Raw genomic sequence first — 18,298 nt, forward strand, 5'->3', positions numbered from 1 at the left:
ATACTTAAAATAGTTAGGATTTATTGCAAATTTGAAATCACAATTGGGTACTACTACACTCACTCCAGGACTAAAATTTTAAAAACTGGAATGCTAAGAGTTGGTCAGAGGAGTGGAGCAATGAGAACTCTTCTATCTATTCTAATGGTGTAAATTGGTGCACTCCCTTCGGGAAACTGTTGGCAGTAACTACTCAGACTGAACATCTGATCCTCTGTGTCCCAGGATGTACATCCAACAGAAGTGCGTGCTTATGTCCACCAAAAGGCAGACACAAGAGTGCTCATCATGGCTTTATTCCTAATAACCAAAAGCTGGGAACAATCCATATGTCCAGCAACTGAAGAGTGAATACATAAATTTTGGAGTTCATACATGGACTGCTCCCTGGCAGCAGGGCAGAGTGAACAACCACTTCCCCAATAACATGGATGAGTGTCGCAGACATAATGTCAAAGGGAAAAAGCCTGACTCAAACGAATACACATGATATGATTTGATTTCTGTGAAGTTCAAGAGTAGGTAAAACTAATCCATGGTGATAGAAATCAGGATAGTGGTTACCTCTCAGAGTGTGATTGAGTATATTGACTAGGAAAACGCAGGAAGTAGACGCCTGGGGTACTGAAGAGCTCTTCTTTCTTGATCCAGGTAGTGGTTACAAGGGTATATACGTGTTTAAAAATCATTTCACTCTGCACTTAAGATTTGTGCCCTTTACTGTCTGCTTCTACTTTGTATCATCAGAAATTGGAACTCATTTCCAGAGTCCTTCTGGGGCCCTGGGCAGAGGGGGTTTTTTTGCTTTGTTTTTTGGGTTTTTTGTGTTTTGGTTTTTTTTGCTTAGTCTCCATTTCTTTTGTCAGTTCCTGCAGATATTCTTGTCTTTACACTTCCTCATATGTGCTTTTAACAAGGGACGGGAAGTGTCTTGCTCTGCGAGACTCACAACTTTTTTGGTGTTGGGTTTTTCCCCCAGTTTGGTTAAGTATTCAGTGAAGATGAAAGTTAAATAGACAGCTTTTTGATCATTAAAAAAAGAACTCATAATTGACAGTTTGTACTCAATAGAGGTATGGGGCATGCCGCTGTCCAGAGTCCCATCTCTCACTCCCAGATGCTGTGCTGTGTCCTCCCACCCTGGACTATTCCATTCTGCAGATGCCAGTGTTCAGAGTTGTGGGGAGGGAGGCAGCGGACTCGAGACAATCAGAAAGTCTAAAGTACGGGGGTCATTTTCTATGCCTTTGAACCCTCTTCTCAGAATGATGTTTTTATTTTAATTTTTTATAAATTTGGTTTATTTATTTATTTTTTAATGGAATACTGTGGATTGAACCCAGGACTATGTGCATGCTAAGCAGGCAGTCTACCACTGAGCTGTACCCTCCCCACCTCAGAATGATGTTTTTAAATGTGTAAAACAAAATACATAGATTTACAAAGGAAAACAGTTGTATTGAAATAGTTTATCAAAATGATGTTTAAACCTAATTTATGATACTGTAATATACATGCTTTTTTATTAATACATTAACAAATCCAGCAGCAGGTTTCATAACTACTGTAATTTTGAGAAGTGAAGAGTATAAACAATATTTCAAGATATCTGCGATCACTATAACGAGTTCCAGCAGTATCTATGGTTTTGTGTGTGTGTGACATGATTATCAGAGCATCAGAGCTGTTCATTCTACTGCAGTTTTTTTTGCATGCATTCATAATTAACTGAAATGCTAAATTTTAGTTAGAAGCTAGGGAAAATAAAGATTTTTCTTTCCCCATCCAAGTTCATGCCCACTCTGTCTTCTTTTAGAACCCCTGGTATGGAGCGTTGATTTTCGAAGTTCAGAAATCATCAGAAATCACCTGGGATGCTAGTTAAAACAGATTCTAGGGGCCTAACCACAGAGATTATGAGGAGGAGGTCTAGAATGGGCCCAAGGATGCCCATTTTAACAGGTTTAGAAGCACTAGCTAAGATCTGGGGGAAAGTATATAGCTCAGTGGTAGAGTACATGCTTACCATGCACAGGGTCCTGGGTTCAATCCCTAGTACCTCTGTTAAAAAATAATTAAATAAGCCTTATTACTTCCCACCCCAACCAAAAATCAACAGAAATAAACAATCCTTTTTTTTTTTTAACTTAAAAAAAATAGGAGTCTCCTCCCCAGGCTCTGCTGATGCTCTGTAGGATCCAGGATCTTGAGATCATGACACCAACCAGTTGAGTCTGACTGCATAAGGCCAGCGTAAGGCTGGCTGCCGTGGCTGAACCCCGCCCATGTCTTGGTAAGGTGATGCCTGAGGCTGGCGCTGGACCCCAGGGAAATGTCACAGCTGCGTGCTACGTGTTGGCACAGTGGAAAGAACTGTGGACCAAGAGTACTGTGAGTTTATGGATATAAAGCAAATAGCTGTTGACAATGAATCAGACAGAAATTCTACAAGGAATAAAATCCAATTATATGCTCTTCTTAAGTCATCCCAAAAGGTCAAAACTAAGAGGTAACATGTTGAACGAGTGATCAACGTTAACATCACCAATGAGGCACAGATGGACATCTTGAAATATAAGTTAAGGACAATCCTCACTTATGTAGTTTTCTGACCAGGCACACATCACCTGAGTTTAATCGTGGAGAAACATCAGACAAACCCCAAATGAGGACTTCTTTATTTTAAAAAAGGGGTGTGTGTGCTGCATTCTTCAGAAATGTCAGTGTCATAAAAGACAAAGTAAGCCTGTGGAAATGTTCCAGATTAAAGGAATCTAAAGAGACATCACAACTAAATGATCCTGTGTTGAAGGGGGAGAAATGCCTTAAGCAACATTATTGAGTCAATTAACAAAACTGGAATACAGATGCTAGATTAAAGTATTGTATCAAAGTTAAACTTACAAACGTTGACAAAGCTGTATGGTGGTTATGTAAGAAGATATTCCTATTCTTGGAAATACACATTGAAGTATTTAGGAATAAAGGGCTATTATTTATGCAACTTAGTCTTAAATGATTCAGAAAAAGTGTATGTGTGTGTGTAGAGAGAGTAATGAACAAGTGAACAATGGGTTAAAATGTTAACAGCAGGTGAATCTGGTAAAGGATATTCAGATGCTTTTTGCACTCTTATTCTTGCAACTTTTATGTAAGTTTAAAATTACTGCCATATAAAAATTTATATATGTGAGTGTGTACGGATAGCTGATTTTTAAAAAGTCAAGCAAATCCAATAGAAGGACAATAATACTAAGAAATTTTAACCTACTTTTTACTCCTTGATAGATTAAAAAGGCAGAACATTGAATAAAGGGCTCAGAAGATGATGTAATGGTTAAGATTTTAAAAAAGGAAAAAAAAAATCTGGAATTGGAACTGATTTTAGTTTCAGCTTCACTGCTTATTATCTCTGCAACCTTAGGCAACATGCTTAATCTCTCTAATCCTCAATTTCCTCATCTGAAAGTAAGGGGATAAAATCGAATCCATCTCATGAGTTGATGTAGATACTATGGCGATGATGCATGTAAATGCTTGGCCTAGGACTCGGCACTTAGAGCTCTTCCAGTGAACATCAGTATTTCCAGAGCAATGAGAAAGACAGACAGCATCCTAATTCACTTTATAAAGTAATGTAACCCTGAAAGCATGACCGAAATACCTACAGAAAAGAAACTTAAAACTTCATCTCACTATAAATATGATACATAAGTCATTCTTTAAAAGCCAGCAGTATATCAAAAGAATACCTAGCAGAGTGTATTCCAGAAATCTAAGAACCATTCAGCATCAGAAGGGCCATTAGTATAATTCATTACATTACTCTGAGTTTCCCCATTTAACCTATTCACTCAATAGTTGCCAAAAAAAAGCTTTCAGTAAAATTCAATATTCGTTTCTGAGAAAGCCCCTTTATAAACTCAGAATTGAAAGGGGTGTCTTCCGCATGATAAAGAAACTGATCACAAACATCTATCCGATCACTAGAGGTCTGTCAGAATCAGAAAAGTATGTTCCATTAGTCTGTCTTACACATGTGGCACAACGTCAGTGGAGTTTCAAACTCTATATTCAGTATGATTCCATTTTGGTAAGAAAAGTATACATGTACATGTGGGAAAAAATTAGAGGACACCATATCAAATCATTAATAATGATTATCTTTGAATGGAGGATTCAGATTATTGATTATGTTTATCCATATTTTTCACATCAATTGAGTTATTTATGATAAATTTCTAAAATTCTACAAAGAATATGAACCCAAATAAGAGGCTGCCGAGATGTATTCCAGGTGATATGTGCCTGTTACAGGGGTAATGAGCAGAAGGGTGTGCCTCTAGGGGGCACCAACTGCCAAATATTGTGAACACTTCGGACCAGAAAGTATCAAAACTTTAAACTCACGTTATACTCAAGTTAAAAATAGCTTAACTCACTGGTCCACTTGTTTTTTTTCCCTACACCGCAAGGACCTCCAGAACGCTTCTACGATGTGGATTCAGACTAGGTGTCTTTTCTAATGAGAACGTGTGGTTGCAGCCCTGTTTGTACACTTTTAACAGTGACTTTTCTGGTTCTTTGGCATCTGGTTCATTGCCATCTTGTTTATTTTCTGAATAAGCCTCTTAATGGCATAACTTTGTTCCATTACAGAATGCAACTGCTCTGCCAGGTACTTGGCGAAGGACAGACGTGCACTTAGAGAATCCAGAATACCACACCAGATGGTATTTCAAGTATTTTTTAGGACAAGGTAACTATGCCATTACAGTGGTTGGGAAGGATATTCACAATGAAAATTAGTGTCAGTATAATTTCTGGTACCCTACAAGTGTGAAGCTATCGGTTAGGGACACTGAGTTCAGGACATTTCATTTTCAAGGTCAGTAGTAAGCTTTGTAGATTTGAAGATTTAATTCAGAGTCTCAGCCTTAGCAGTTTTTCTCGTAGTTTAAAATTTTTCATTTCTTTTTTAATTTTTAAATTTTTTATTTAGTTAGTTTTTGCCAGTTGTTTTTGTCCCTGGGGATTAAGAGGGGATTAGATAGTCTGAATGAGTGATTTGCGAGATGAGAAAAATTCACAGGGCACAGAGCAACTTTAGACTTAACAAGGGAACTACCCTGAACTAGTTGAACACGTAGGTCGAGGCAATGAGGGAGAGAAACAATTCCCTGAACTCCAGGGCCAGTGCAGAACAGAGAGGCATGACACCATAGGCTCTGGAGACCAATATTCATTTATCACCTACCATGTGCCAGGCAATGGGCCCTGGCAAAGGCAGTTGTGATCCCTGCCCTCGTGGAGGCTACAGACTGGGTTTGAATCCTGGTTCTGCCGTTATCAACATAGGACCTTACACTAGTTACTCGCACTTCTCTGAGTCTAATTCCCTTATCTGTAAAGTGGAAGTATTACTACTACTTACCTAGGAGGTTTGAACAGTAGTGTCAGTGAGATACGCAGGAAGAGCACTAAGCCCGGTGCCTAGCACATACCAAGAGCTCTGTCACGAGTAGGGATGTACATTAAAGTGAAGGGCTCATGTGAACATACATGGAAAGGTGGGAAACAGGAGTGCGGTTGGCCGCAGAAGGTAATGGGAATGGAAGAAAAATCACTACTGCAGGATTAGAAATGCATTAGATAAATTGCTTATCAGGCTAATGCACTCATTTATTTGTAGGAGATGTGATACTGGAGCTATAAAATGGGAGTGATCAGACCCAATGATGTCTTTTTAAAAATCTGACACTGTATTTTTCAATTATTTGGCAAGACATATCTCTTTATAAAGAAAGAAGATGGGGACATTTGCCATCTTCTCAAACACTTTAAAGCATAGCACCTGGAGTAGTGATGACTTTAGAGGAAAATGGTGCCGTCAAGTTGGATACCTCCACTGGCTTAAACAGTAAGGGATACAACGAGAAATCCAGAGGTAGGGAAGGCTCTGGGGTTGGTAGAATCAGAGGCTCAGTGATGTCATCCATACTGGCCCTCCTCAGGGTCACAAGATGGTTGCAGCAATTCCAGGCATCAGCTCTAGACACCACCATGTCCTGAGGAAAAAAGAAGGCCATCTTTAGGAGTGAGGAAGGCTTCCCAGAAACCCCTTGACACATTTCTTCTCCTGTCTCATTGGCCAGAATTGGGTCATATGCTCACTCCTGTGCCCATCCCTGGCAAGGAGAACAGGAGAGCATGCTTAGTTTAGAGTCACCAGGTTCTGTCTTGAGCTGGGCTGAAGATTACTGTCCCCTTATGCTGTGGGAAGGGCTCAGTACCTCCTTAAGTGCCCACTGCTACCAATGCCTGGAAGAGCCAGCTGCATTCTCCCTATTCTGAATCTACTTCTTTTCCAGTCCATCAGAACTACATCGGAAATGATGCAGAGAAGAGCCCCTTCTTCCTGTCGGTGACCCTCTCTGACCAAAACAATCAGCGTGTCCCTCAGTATCGTGCAATCCTTTGGAGGAAAACAGTAAGTATCTGACCTGCATCTGGAGTTTCACAGCCACTCCAGAGTTTAATCATTGTTACTGTCAGCCTTTGCCAATGAGATTTTTTTTTTTTGAGTTTGGATATTGAGGATTATCTGGCTCACAGATGAGACTTTCAAGCTCTTGAGTTTAACAGCAACTTTTCCTATATAAGCCACTAAACAGACATGTCCATTCCCCTCGGTCTTTGCCCTCTGGGAATACACAACTATATTAACCTTCACTGTTACTAATATGAAAGTGATAAGCTGGCTTACCTCCAGCTAAAAGAAAACAAAATTTAGTGAAAGAATATAATACTGTTACATGAACACAGCCCATGGGGTGCTCCTGTTTCCATGAGCCAGTCAGTCAACTGCTGAATCAGCTGTGCTTCTCGAATTTTTTGGAGGCTCAGCTCCTTTCACCAGTTGCACGAGGTAGAGAAGCAACTCCAAATTTAACAAGTACTTCCTGCCCACAGTGGGCTCTGAACACTTAGCTGGGGGCAGTGGGCTGAAAGCAAGCCCTTTCAGCTTGGGGACACAGGTCTTTCTTTAGCTCAGGAAAGTTTTCTTTTGTTATGTTCATAATTGTTGCTTCTTTTCCTGTTTTCTAAATTTTTTCTAGTAATTCTTTTATTTGACCTCTGTCTTTCATCTTTTACCTTTTCTCATTATCTTCTTCTCTTGGGTTTTTTTCTTTGTTCTTCAGAATGTTTTTAGAAACAATATGGACACTAAAAAGAGCAAAGGGTTTAGAGTTAAGCAAACTAGGGTCAAATCACATCTGTAACAAATTTATTTTGCGTGAAGTTGAGAAAATTGCTTATGACCTCTGAGCCTCCATTTTCTTCATTGTAAAATGGGGAAAGTTCTGGGCTGTGGCTCACGGGGTGATAAGCACTAATGAGACAACATTAAATGAGATCTTGTTTGAAATTTTACCCAGTGTCCCAAATCATCAAATCTTAAACTGTTTAGATGCCTAAAGGATAAAACATTTTATTCTTGAATTGGTGAATATAGTGTATAATTAAAAAGCAATAAAACAAACCAGGCTTAGAAAATGTTAGTCCTGTTGTGTGGTGGTTCCACTTGGTGGGTACATTTGTTGAAATCCAATATTTAAATAATTGCACGCTGATTTTTTATCTCAGCTACATAGTGTATCAAAATTGCCATGTAGATCTTTTTAGAAAAAGAATAATACAGAAATTTAAAAAAACAATAATTCTTCATTCACATACACACATTTGCATGCATGCATACGTATATAGCAATAAAATAGCAACTTCAAAAAGCCCAGAAAGATTATATATAAGATTTTTTTTAGGTTTCTTCTGTATACCACAGGGAACTATGTTCAGTATCTTATAATAACCTTTCATGAAAAAGAATATAAAAATGAATATATGTAGGTATATGCATGACTGGGACATTTTGCTATATATCAGAAGTTGACACATTGTAACTGACTGTACTTCAATAAAATTTTTAAAACTTAAAAGAAAAAAAGCCCAGAAAGAATTTCCAGGAACCACTATGGAGTAAACTGTGGTTAGGAAGTTTTTGTGATGATTAAAAATAGTAACAGTAATAACAATATAATCTCATAGGTGTTATAACAGTTTAGGGAGCTTAAATGACATGGCCAAGGCCACATGCCAGTAGGTGGCAGACCAGGCAGAACCTAGGACTGGATGTGAGCTGTCACCACTGTACAGAATTAATTCCGTGTGTAATTCTTCAACTCACGCTGTCATTCTCCCTCTACTGTGAGCTCCATGAAAGTCAGGGGACAGAACGGCTTTGTTGTCAGTATCCCCACCAGGAAGCCCAGTGCCTGGCACATAAAAGGAGCTCAAAAAATATCTGTTGAATGAATTAATGAAATGACAAATAATTAATGAAGTCCAGCTTAACCGGTCTGAATTGAAGTCTGTTGCCTCTGTTTATCAACTTCTGTTTTCTCAAATTCACACAAAATGATTTGTTTGAGGATATTTGACCCCAGTTTGCTTAACTCCAAACCCTTTGTTCTTTCCAGTGTCGATATTGTCTCTAAAAAAATTCTCTGAGAAGCAAAGAAAAAAGAGAGAGTGAAGAGAAAGTTTCAGAAATTTTTCTTTCCTTAAGTAGGTTTAAGGTAAAAATCTGATATAAAATAGAGTTATATCTTAATTGTGAATTATTTCCTGCAGAAACGTTTTGGCACTTACCTCTCTCCCCAGGCCACTGCAGTTGGGGTCAGTCTTGCCATGAGCATGGCTGTTCTTGAAGCAGAGTTTATACATCAGTTTTAGAAGATGATGCTGGAGAAGCTGTGCCAGTTTTTCCCAAGCATGTGCATGAGAGTCTCTTCTTATTCACCTAACGAGAAGTGACAGTGTCCTCGTCCAAAGCCTCTTGTCTTCTGCACCAGGAAGGCTATTTTCTGCCTCCATTTTTTTTTTACTTATTTATTTTATGTTTACTAATTATAGTATTCCAGTCTCTTCTGGCTTAAATATTCTCTTTGGATGACTCTGTCTCTTTTGGACAAATAATCAGCCTTTCCAATTTCTGTCCCCTAACCCTGTTGCTCTTGAAGTTTACATTTGGGTGCATGAAGAGAGGTTTATGAGACTTCATGGTGGCAGGAGAAGAGGACTTTGGACCACATGGGGCCCCTCTGGCTTCTTTCTGGTTTCTGTTGTGGAGGAGCAACCATTGAGATGTAACTGGTCTCCTCCAGCTTTGGGGGGTCATTGGAAAACACTCTTTGACCTGATCCCAGGTCTCTGCCTGTTGCCCAGCCTCTCCGAAGCTCCACACTCCCTCGCTGGCATAGCCGCTGCAAGGCACGGGTCCGACTGAGGAGGCAGGAGCACTGCATCAGGTCTCTAATCTTGCTGACCATCCATGCTCGAAGCTACCGAGTTACCGCCCCTCACCGTGTTCAAACAGGTTCTACCTGGACTTCGGTATTCCTACGGAAGGCCAAGCCTGGGGAGTGAGCCCTAGTCCAGCTGCCTCCAGGTCTTACCTTGATGTGTTTGCAGCCTCCCCGCTCCCGCCCCCATCAAGGCCTGATCTTGGATGGAGGAATCAAAGGCCCCAGCATCTAACCCCTTTGTTTTCCCATTTTCCTCCTTCCTTCCTTCCACCAAGGTAGGGGTCAGTGTCACACTTCTGCTCCCTGCCTGGAATAGATTTTCTCAGTCACATACCTCCTTCCTTCAGGAAGTAACAAGTCACTTCACCTCCTCACCTGGGATAGCTACCAGGTACTCAGGGAGGAGGAGTGGTGCAAATGCAAGGGGAAATTTTGCTTATTTTAATTTCCAAAGATGTTGTCTGTTACATTATAAGTTGTGATAATAACTCTGAAGGAACTGAAGACAGAGCAACATGAGAGACCTGCCTGAGTAAGGTAGTCCAGGGGATCTTCCTGAGGAGGTGACATTTAAAGAGACCTGCAGGATGAAAGGGAACCTGCCTTCTAGACAAGGTAGAAGTTGAGCAAGAAGGTCAGGCTCAAGACCCTGTTCTAGATGGGTTGGCGTCCTGCACAGGTAACTGCAAGTGTGAGCTACACTGGGGCCGGTGAAAATGCAAGGCCGCAGAAATGACTCAGGTTCCAGTGCATGGGTTATGTGGATTTTAAAAATGCACATTCCTATCATATTACTTCTCTACACTTGGAAAATGTTTTGAATCTCCAAATGCAAACTACAAAAAAAAAAAAAAAAAAAAAAAAAGCTCAACCTAATTTCCTTGGCTAGTAGAGAACCCATAAGAAGGGCTGTATCTAGCGCAACTTCCAACACTTAGCTGGAAGGATGTATCGTCACCAGCCTGGAGTGCAGGCCTCTCCAGGGCCAAACCCCCTTCTCACCGGGTTCAGATGGCATGTCTGCTCACCACAGCACCTAAGACACTGGGGCCCCGGCAGTGCAGACTTTGAAGAGTAATGCCTAAAGCCACAAATGCTGGGTAGGGGAATAGTGGAAGATGCTCTCAAGCCTGAGCAAAATTTTGGCCAGCATCAAATGCATTTATTTCATATACATGCCCCTTGAAGAAAAATGGCAAAGGCTGGACATGGATTTCTTTTAAATGACCAGGCAAGACTCTCTGAGATGGGAATTGCCAAACTTCTCAGTGATTTGCTGTTTTGACTTCGCAGGGTACCCAGAAAATATGCCTTCCCTACAGCCCCACAAAAACTCTCTCTGTGAAGTCCATCTTAAGGTGAGTACTAATGAATAGAAACCCAACACCAGGCACCCATAAATGGTGTTTTCCTGTGGTCATTCTGATGTCACCTTCCTATTTCCCTGGGCCTTGGCTGTGTACTAGACATTCTGCTAAGCATTTGACACGCATTCTCTCATTTAATCTTCACAGCAACCCCATAAGGGAGGCACTGTTATTACCCCCATTTTATAGATGAGGAAGTGGAGCCAAGATCACACAGCTTGTGAGCCATAGAACTGAGGCCCAAGTCCAGCTCCAGCTGATTCCGAGCTTTGCTCTCAGCATCGCCGTCCTGCATTCTGTGCCTGCTTCTTTTTTCCTGCATGCATGCATATGCCTTGGTTCTGTAAAGAAAATCAAGAAATATTTTTCCTTTCATTTTCCTGGTTTGAAATAGAAACTCAGACGTCAGCAAATGCTTCTCAGAGAAGAATGTGCTTATTCTTCACCAAACAGAAAGTTAAATGGATGGAACGTTAAACAGCGCTCAGCTGCGTCTCGGGCCCCCACCTTTCCACTCCCTCCCGTCTCCCCCACGCTCCAGGAGCCTCCTGTCAGGGATGCTGCCACTCAGATCAGCCTGTTGCTTTGTCACCAGCTCAGATACTACGTCGTAGTAACGGAAGCTTCTGTGTGTCAGGCGCTGTGCAAGTGCTTTACAAGCATTCTCTTAGGGAATCTTTAAACCAGCTCTGTAAAATGTATCTGTTATTATCTCCACTGCCCGTAGGAGGAAGCAGAGCCTCAGAGGTGAAGGGATTTGACAAAGATCTCACATCTGGTAAACCCCCGAGCTGGGGTTTAAACCTAGGTCCGTGTGACTCCTGGGCTTGGGCTGCTCACCACTAGGGCCATACTGTGTGAATCTGAAAGCTTATCTCAGTGCCCTGGTGATTTAGTCTCTGTTCTTCTGCAGCCAAGAGGTGGTAGGAGATGGTGTTTTTGATATTCCCACCTACGACTTTATACTTGCCAAAATGTCTCTTGGAGTGACAAACTTGACTGTCAGTTAAGGATTGTAATTGGCTAATGAAAGGGCACTGATATTAAGAAGTACAAAATTTTAAATCTCATTTTCAAGCTTGACTTGGTCTCCAAATTGCAGGCTTTCTCCTCTCTGCTCGGGGCCTCCTAACTTTTCTCCCGAGCAGTCTGAAGCCCGAGCTAACAGAGCATCACTGAAAAGGTTAACATTTTTGTTAAGCACAGAAGTATCTTTCTGCTTCTAAATCTTAACTTGCTTTGAGAGTAACACTTTGAATTATATTGGCTTAAATTTCTGTAAATCCTTTTTCACTTCTTCTAAAAAGAAGTTACTCCTTTCTTCTGTATATTTAAAGACTAGGGATTTCATTGAGTTGTAATTTCATGTAGTTATGTGAGTTGGCCTTCAATTCTCAGCCCACCACTCATAGCCAGAGCAAGCTGCAGCAGGGAAGTATTTTTAAAGATACAGATTAAAGCTTCTCTGGTTGCTGCCAATAAAAGAAAAGATTTTATTTTCATTTGTTACAATCATAAACTTGAAAACTTAAAAGGAAATTAAAATATCAATACTATGGAGTCAGATAAGCCGGAGTTCAAATCTTGGCTCGACTACTTCAGAGCTTTGTTGTCCTGGATAGTTCTTTAACTTCTGAGCCTCAATTTCCTCATCCTTAAAATGGAGGTACAATAGTACTTACCTCATGGAGACTAAATGAGATAATCCATGTAAAGCATTTAGCAGGATGCTTGGTATAAATAGTCTATAAATATTAGCTATTATTTTTGCCTTGCATTTACAAATATGAGAACCCCTTGCTGAAAGGGGCCTTAGAGATCAAGTTCAATTTCCTTATTTTACCTCTAGAGGAGCCTTGGCTCAAAGAAATTCACACTGCTTTGTACTTTGCTTATCCAACGCAAAACATAGAAGAATAATCCTGTTAGGGACGGCTTTTTGCCCTAAGTGGCAGAGGAATTGCCAAATGAAGAAAGACATGTCAGGTCATCTTAATTACATTTCAATTTATCATTTATTGCTATGTAAGTGACAATGACTCACTTTTTTAGTAAATAAAAGTAAGAATCATGACGATTAGTCAAGGTTGCCTGAAACAGATGCTCTCAATTCCTCCCCCCATCTCTTACTCTGTGAGAGTGCTCAGGGGACAGCCAATGTGATTGGTACCCTCATATATTCATTCATTGATCACTCCCTTGGTGCTTTGTACCTCCTGTGGCCCTCCAAGGAATCCAGTGATGATCTTCTAGAAGAACTTACTTAGCTTTTCTGAAGAACTGAGACTGGCTCCACATTATTCAAGTTTCCACCACACTGTGGCTCTCTCTGTTCTGTTTCAGTGCCATGAATCTGGACAAATTTGAGAAAGGCCCCAGGGAAATTTTTCATCCTGAGATACAAAAGGTAACAGAAGCTTATGCTTTATAATTGTATAAATTTGATACAATGTTAGATTAGAACTGACCAATCATCAACGATTCTTAGCCTAGGATACCAACCAGAATCACCAGTGGAGCTTTGAATACTTCATCATGCAGAACCTCCCACCTGAAATTCTGATGTGATCAGTCAAAGACAGAGGCTAGGAATTTGTAGTTTTCAGAAATTCAGGGGATAGAAAGTGTCCATCAAGCCGTCCTGACTTCTTAGGACTTACTCTTAGGGGAAAGCAGTCTACCTTGGGAGAAAAAAAGTTTAGGATCATAATCCAGGTAATGATCTATCAGAAAAATGTCAGCCAAATTTTTGTCTTGCAGTTGCAATCAATTTTGCTTTGAAATTCTCCCCTTGAAACTGATAAACACAGACATCACTAATGGTGTGACAGTTATGCGTCACAGCTGAACATCAAGGAGTTGGTATGCCAGGGCAGGGTGACAGGGGAAGAGACTGGAGAGGCAGGTTGGATTCTATCCGGGAGGCAGCAGGGAACCAGTAGAATCTGTAAGCAGAGGAGCATCGTGCTTAAATCTGGTTTTTAGGGAAATGACTCAAACAGTGTGAGAAGGATAGATGAAAGATTGAGCAATCTTTGCTTGCATACCTTCTCAGCACAGTTAGCTTTTACAGTAAAGTTACTGGCTCTCAACTTAGCTTACCCCAAATATATAGAATTGTGAATTCCCCTATCTTTTATTTTAATTTAATTTTTTAAATAGTATTTGTACCCTGACTCAACCCCAGAAGGAACTGAGGCAAAAGTGGATGTGTTAGCTTAAACTTTAATCAACTTTAAGCCATAATATGCTTAAAAGTAATTCCCTGGAGCAAACTTAAAAACAAAGTAGAATTACACATATGCCAGGACCAGTCTGCCTTGATTACTTCATTTGTCCAGGTTATCAAACTTAATCCTTTCCTTCTTGGAACCTGGATGTGACCCCACAGTCAGACCCTGGGCCCTAAAACCCTTGGAGCCTCTCTGATGCTTCCTTCTGCATCTTGCTGCTGAGAAGATTCCCTCTGCGCAGAGAGTTCACCATTGCTCAGTCATCGTTATCTGCTTTCTCTCCCCAACAAAATTACAGAGGACAAGAAAACCAGATACAGCAACCTTCTGCCTATTTATAGCATAACTTGATGCTGGTTTTTTACCAAGCAAAAGGCACTTTCACTATCCCCACTTTTGTATTTCAACTTTCTTTTTCTTAACAAGGAGCTATTCATGAGCTTTCCCTCCATCCTCTGTGCACGTGAGGATGCATACGTGCACACGCAACTTACAAGCAGTGGTTCCACAGCTATCATCAGGTGTCTGTAGATTTCCCTAGGAAGCCTTGAGCGAAAGACTTCAGATGTAGGGAAACAAGTTCTTAGAAATCACTGGATCTGAAAAGTAAACAGAAAATAAGCCAATTGCATTATAAAAAAAAGGCATCTTTCCACCAAGGGGAAGGTGGCTAATGCTATTTTAAAATGTTATTTGTCTGTTGCTGGCTGCTGTACTGTAGTAATGTTTTTCTCAGGTAAAATCTTTCTAGAAGCAGCATGTGATAAGCTAGCTTTAAATGGATAGAGAAACCTGACTGTCTGTGTGTTTCTTCCCACTTTGATGCATCTTCTTTGTTTCCGAATAGTTGTGGTATAATATGCCTTTCCTAAATGACCAGATATTTTATTAAAAAACCTGTAGAGCTAAATTTGAATTTTTTAAGCACTTTGAGGGAGGGAAAAAAGTGGTATAAATGTCAGTAGACTGAAGCTTGGCTTTCACAGAAAGTCAACATAAAATGATCACCATTAAGCACAGACATAACTTTTCGAACTTCATTTGACAGGACTTACTGGTTCTTGAAGAACAAGAGGTAAGTAATCTCATGAGTTGCTTGGTCCTACTGTGTTCTGCCTCCGTATTTGTAAATGAGCTTCTCCTGTACCAGGAACCCAACCTTTTCTCCAACTCAGACCTCTCCATGGATTTGCACAGCCAGAGTCTCTTATCACTTAAAGACTACACTGACATATTTTCTTGGGTATATTTCAGAATTTTCTATGCAGCTAGCTATAAAGATATAAAAACAATCAAGCAGCTTAAATATTCTGCTTGGAAATATTCAAGCCTTAATGGGTGAGTAATGAATTTTTCAAGATAGGGTACTTTATTAGCACGCTTGACTTAACAGAATGCCGTGTGATTTGCATGTTTCCATTCCCTGTTGTCTCACTTTAAAAAAATATGTTGGGTTTTCCAAGTACATAACTGACATAGAGAAATGTCCAAAATATTATCAATAGACACTTGAGTAAATAAATGAGAGTGTGTGTACACTGTGCATCTCAGTAAATGGCAGTAACATCCGTCGGTTGCTCAGGCCAAACTTGGAAACATCTTTAACACCTCTCTTTCTGTCACACCCCATATCTCATCCAACAGCACATTCTGTGGACACTGCTTTAAAATATACCCCTAAAAATAAAATAAAATAAAATAAAATATACCCTTAATTCAAACATTTCTCAGTGCTTCCACCACAACCACTCGAATTCATCGACACCGGACCCATCATCTTTTGCCTGGGCAATGCAGAATCTCCAGCTCTTCTTTCTGCTTCCTCGCTTACCCTCTGTTCTAGTTTTCATATCATACCCAAATAAATGGACCTTTTAGAACATATCAGGGGGAGGGTATAGTTCAGTGGTAGAGTACATGCCTAGCATGCACAAGGTACTGGGTTCAATCCCCAGTACCTCCATTAAAAATAAATAAATAAATAAACCTAATTACCTCCCCCAAAATAAAAAATAATAATAAAATTAAATTTAAAAAATTTTAAATGTCAGGTCAGGTCATCCCTATGCTCAGAACTTAGTGGCTTCCCATCCCACTCAAAGTGGAGTCCAGAGTCCTTACCATGGCCTGCGAGGGCCTGCACGACGTGGCCAGTGCCACGTCTCCAACCTCTGCTCCACGCTGACCATGTTGACTTGCTTATTCTTTCACCTTCTCGGGAAGCCTGCTGTTCCCACTGCAGGGAGGCTCTTCCCCAGATGACTCGTGGGTCACACCCTGACTTGATTAGCATCTCTGCTCAGAGAGGCTTGCCCTAGTCACCCTATCTAAAACAGCACACCCACTGCCCTTCTACTCTGCTTTGTTTATCTTTTTTTTTAATTTTTCAGTTTTATTAGGTAGAATTGTTAAAATTTGACTGCACATATACAATATATTGCATGTAAATACATATACACAATATACTGCACATATTTTTTAATTTACATATATGTGCTGTTCGTTGTTTCTAAGAACATTTAGAGCTTTAGCTTTTTATTTTTAAACTTAAATAGTTAATCAAAGGAATAAAGCCAACCACAAAATAAGAATTAATTCAAAAAGATATATATATATCCCGCTGTTAACAGCAACATTCTTTATAATTGCCAAGATATGGAAGCATCCTTGTTTATCTTCTTAACATATATATTTTCACTTATTTAGTTTTTGTCTGTTGCCTGCATTAAAATGTAAGCACCATGAAACCAGGGGCTTAGTTTTGTTCACTGCTGTATCCTCAGAGCCTCAAACAGTGCAGATAGAGAACACAGTAAATTTGTTAGTTGAATAAGTGAATTATGTATTGATTGAATGAATTATGAAATACCATGATGCCATTAAAAAGAATAAGATAGACCTTTATTTACTGGCATGGAAAGATTTCCATGACATAGTATTTACTGAAAACAAAAAAGTAGTTCACAGGGCAATACTTACAGCATAATCCCAGTTGTTTTTATGAACAAAGATTTCTATGTATATTCATTCATTCACTCATTGTGAATAATTCATTCAGCCACTTCATTGATTGACTCAACCAAATGTTCCTGAGCTTTCACTGTGGGTGTACCATGTACTATTTGAGGTACTGGGGATACACTGATGAACAAGATGAGGTCCCTTCTTCATGGAGCCTGCAATCTAGATGAAGACAAACTAAGCAGGTAAACAAACAAATATAAATACAGTACTATCGACAGCCCCAAGAGCTGTGGAGAAAGTAAACAAGGTAAGAGACATGGGGTAAGGAGTAGGTTTTACACATTGACCAAACAGGGAAGGTTTCTCTGAGGCCAGGGCATCTCAGCTGATTCCTGAACTTGGTGATGCAAATGCAAGGAAGGTGGCTGAAAGGTTGTACCCCAGATTGTTGGCAGGAGTTGCTTTGGGCAGAGAGAAGGCAAAAGGAGACATCTGCATTTTCTTTTTTTGTTTTTATTTTTATTTATTTATTTGGGGGAGGGGAGGTTATTAGGTTTGTTTACTTATTTTTGGAGTACTGGGGATTGAACCCAGGACCTTGTGCATGCTAAGCATGTGCTCTACCACTTGAGCTATATCCTCCTCCCTTACATTTTCATCTATATATTATCCATGTATGAATCACGCATGTTGCTGAAGAATTCATGAACTCCATGTATAATTTGTAAAGGCAAAAAATAAAACTAATACACATTTCTGGCAAACATTTGAAAAAGTACAGAAATGCACAAAAGGTAAAAGGAAAATATCACCTATAATCTGGAGGAGAGGAAGTAATCCCCCAAGTAGCCATTCAGGTCACTGTGGTTTTCCTAAAGAGAAAACTAATACTGGTATAGTATCACATTTTGATATTTATGTTTGTTACATTTGATGTAAGATTAGGATTATACTATATATAGTTTTTATGTCTCAAAATCACTCTAATCATTAATTCACAGATATTTACTGAGCACCCACAGAGTGCCTGCATGTGCCCATTGTGACAAACAATACAGTAATGTATAAGTAGAAAACATGAAAGCTCCCCCATTTTGCCACTTACACCCTCCCTTGAGGAACCCTTGTTCACTATTCGGTGTATTCCTCTCATAGTTTTCTTTAGATCTACCAAATTTTGAAAAATAAGTAGCTGATCTCTTTATTTCTCAATTTTGTTTCCTTACTAAGGGGATATTTGCTAGAGCAACAAAAACACTCGTTACAACGTATCTGAAGAGACATGAGCAGTGGTCGCAGCCTTTCAGAGCTTCCCTGAGAGCTGTGTGGCCAAGGCACTCTTATTTGATCCTAACCCCTTCTTGGCTAG

The 18,298-nt window shown here is 40.0% G+C and overlaps 1 protein-coding gene across 5 annotated transcripts in view; it reads left to right on the forward strand.

The window, feature by feature from the left end:
- The window catches only part of GARNL3 (GTPase activating Rap/RanGAP domain like 3), a 138,734-nt gene that overhangs the window by 67,797 nt on the left and 52,639 nt on the right, over nt 1-18,298 (forward strand). For all 5 annotated transcript variants that reach the window (XR_004319493.1, XM_032478462.1, XM_032478463.1 and 2 more), the window contains 5 exons: nt 4,660-4,759; nt 6,372-6,490; nt 10,659-10,723; nt 13,076-13,139; nt 15,014-15,040. Coding sequence is in view for 4 of the 5 variants with exons in the window: in XM_032478462.1 (XP_032334353.1) it covers nt 4,660-4,759; nt 6,372-6,490; nt 10,659-10,723; nt 13,076-13,139; nt 15,014-15,040 (375 nt within the window). In the remaining variant the exon portion in view is untranslated. The remainder of the gene's footprint in view (nt 1-4,659; nt 4,760-6,371; nt 6,491-10,658; nt 10,724-13,075; nt 13,140-15,013; nt 15,041-18,298) is intronic.

This window comes from Camelus ferus, chromosome 4, assembly GCF_009834535.1.
Source record: "Camelus ferus isolate YT-003-E chromosome 4, BCGSAC_Cfer_1.0, whole genome shotgun sequence".
NCBI classification, from domain to species: Eukaryota; Metazoa; Chordata; class Mammalia; order Artiodactyla; family Camelidae; genus Camelus; species Camelus ferus.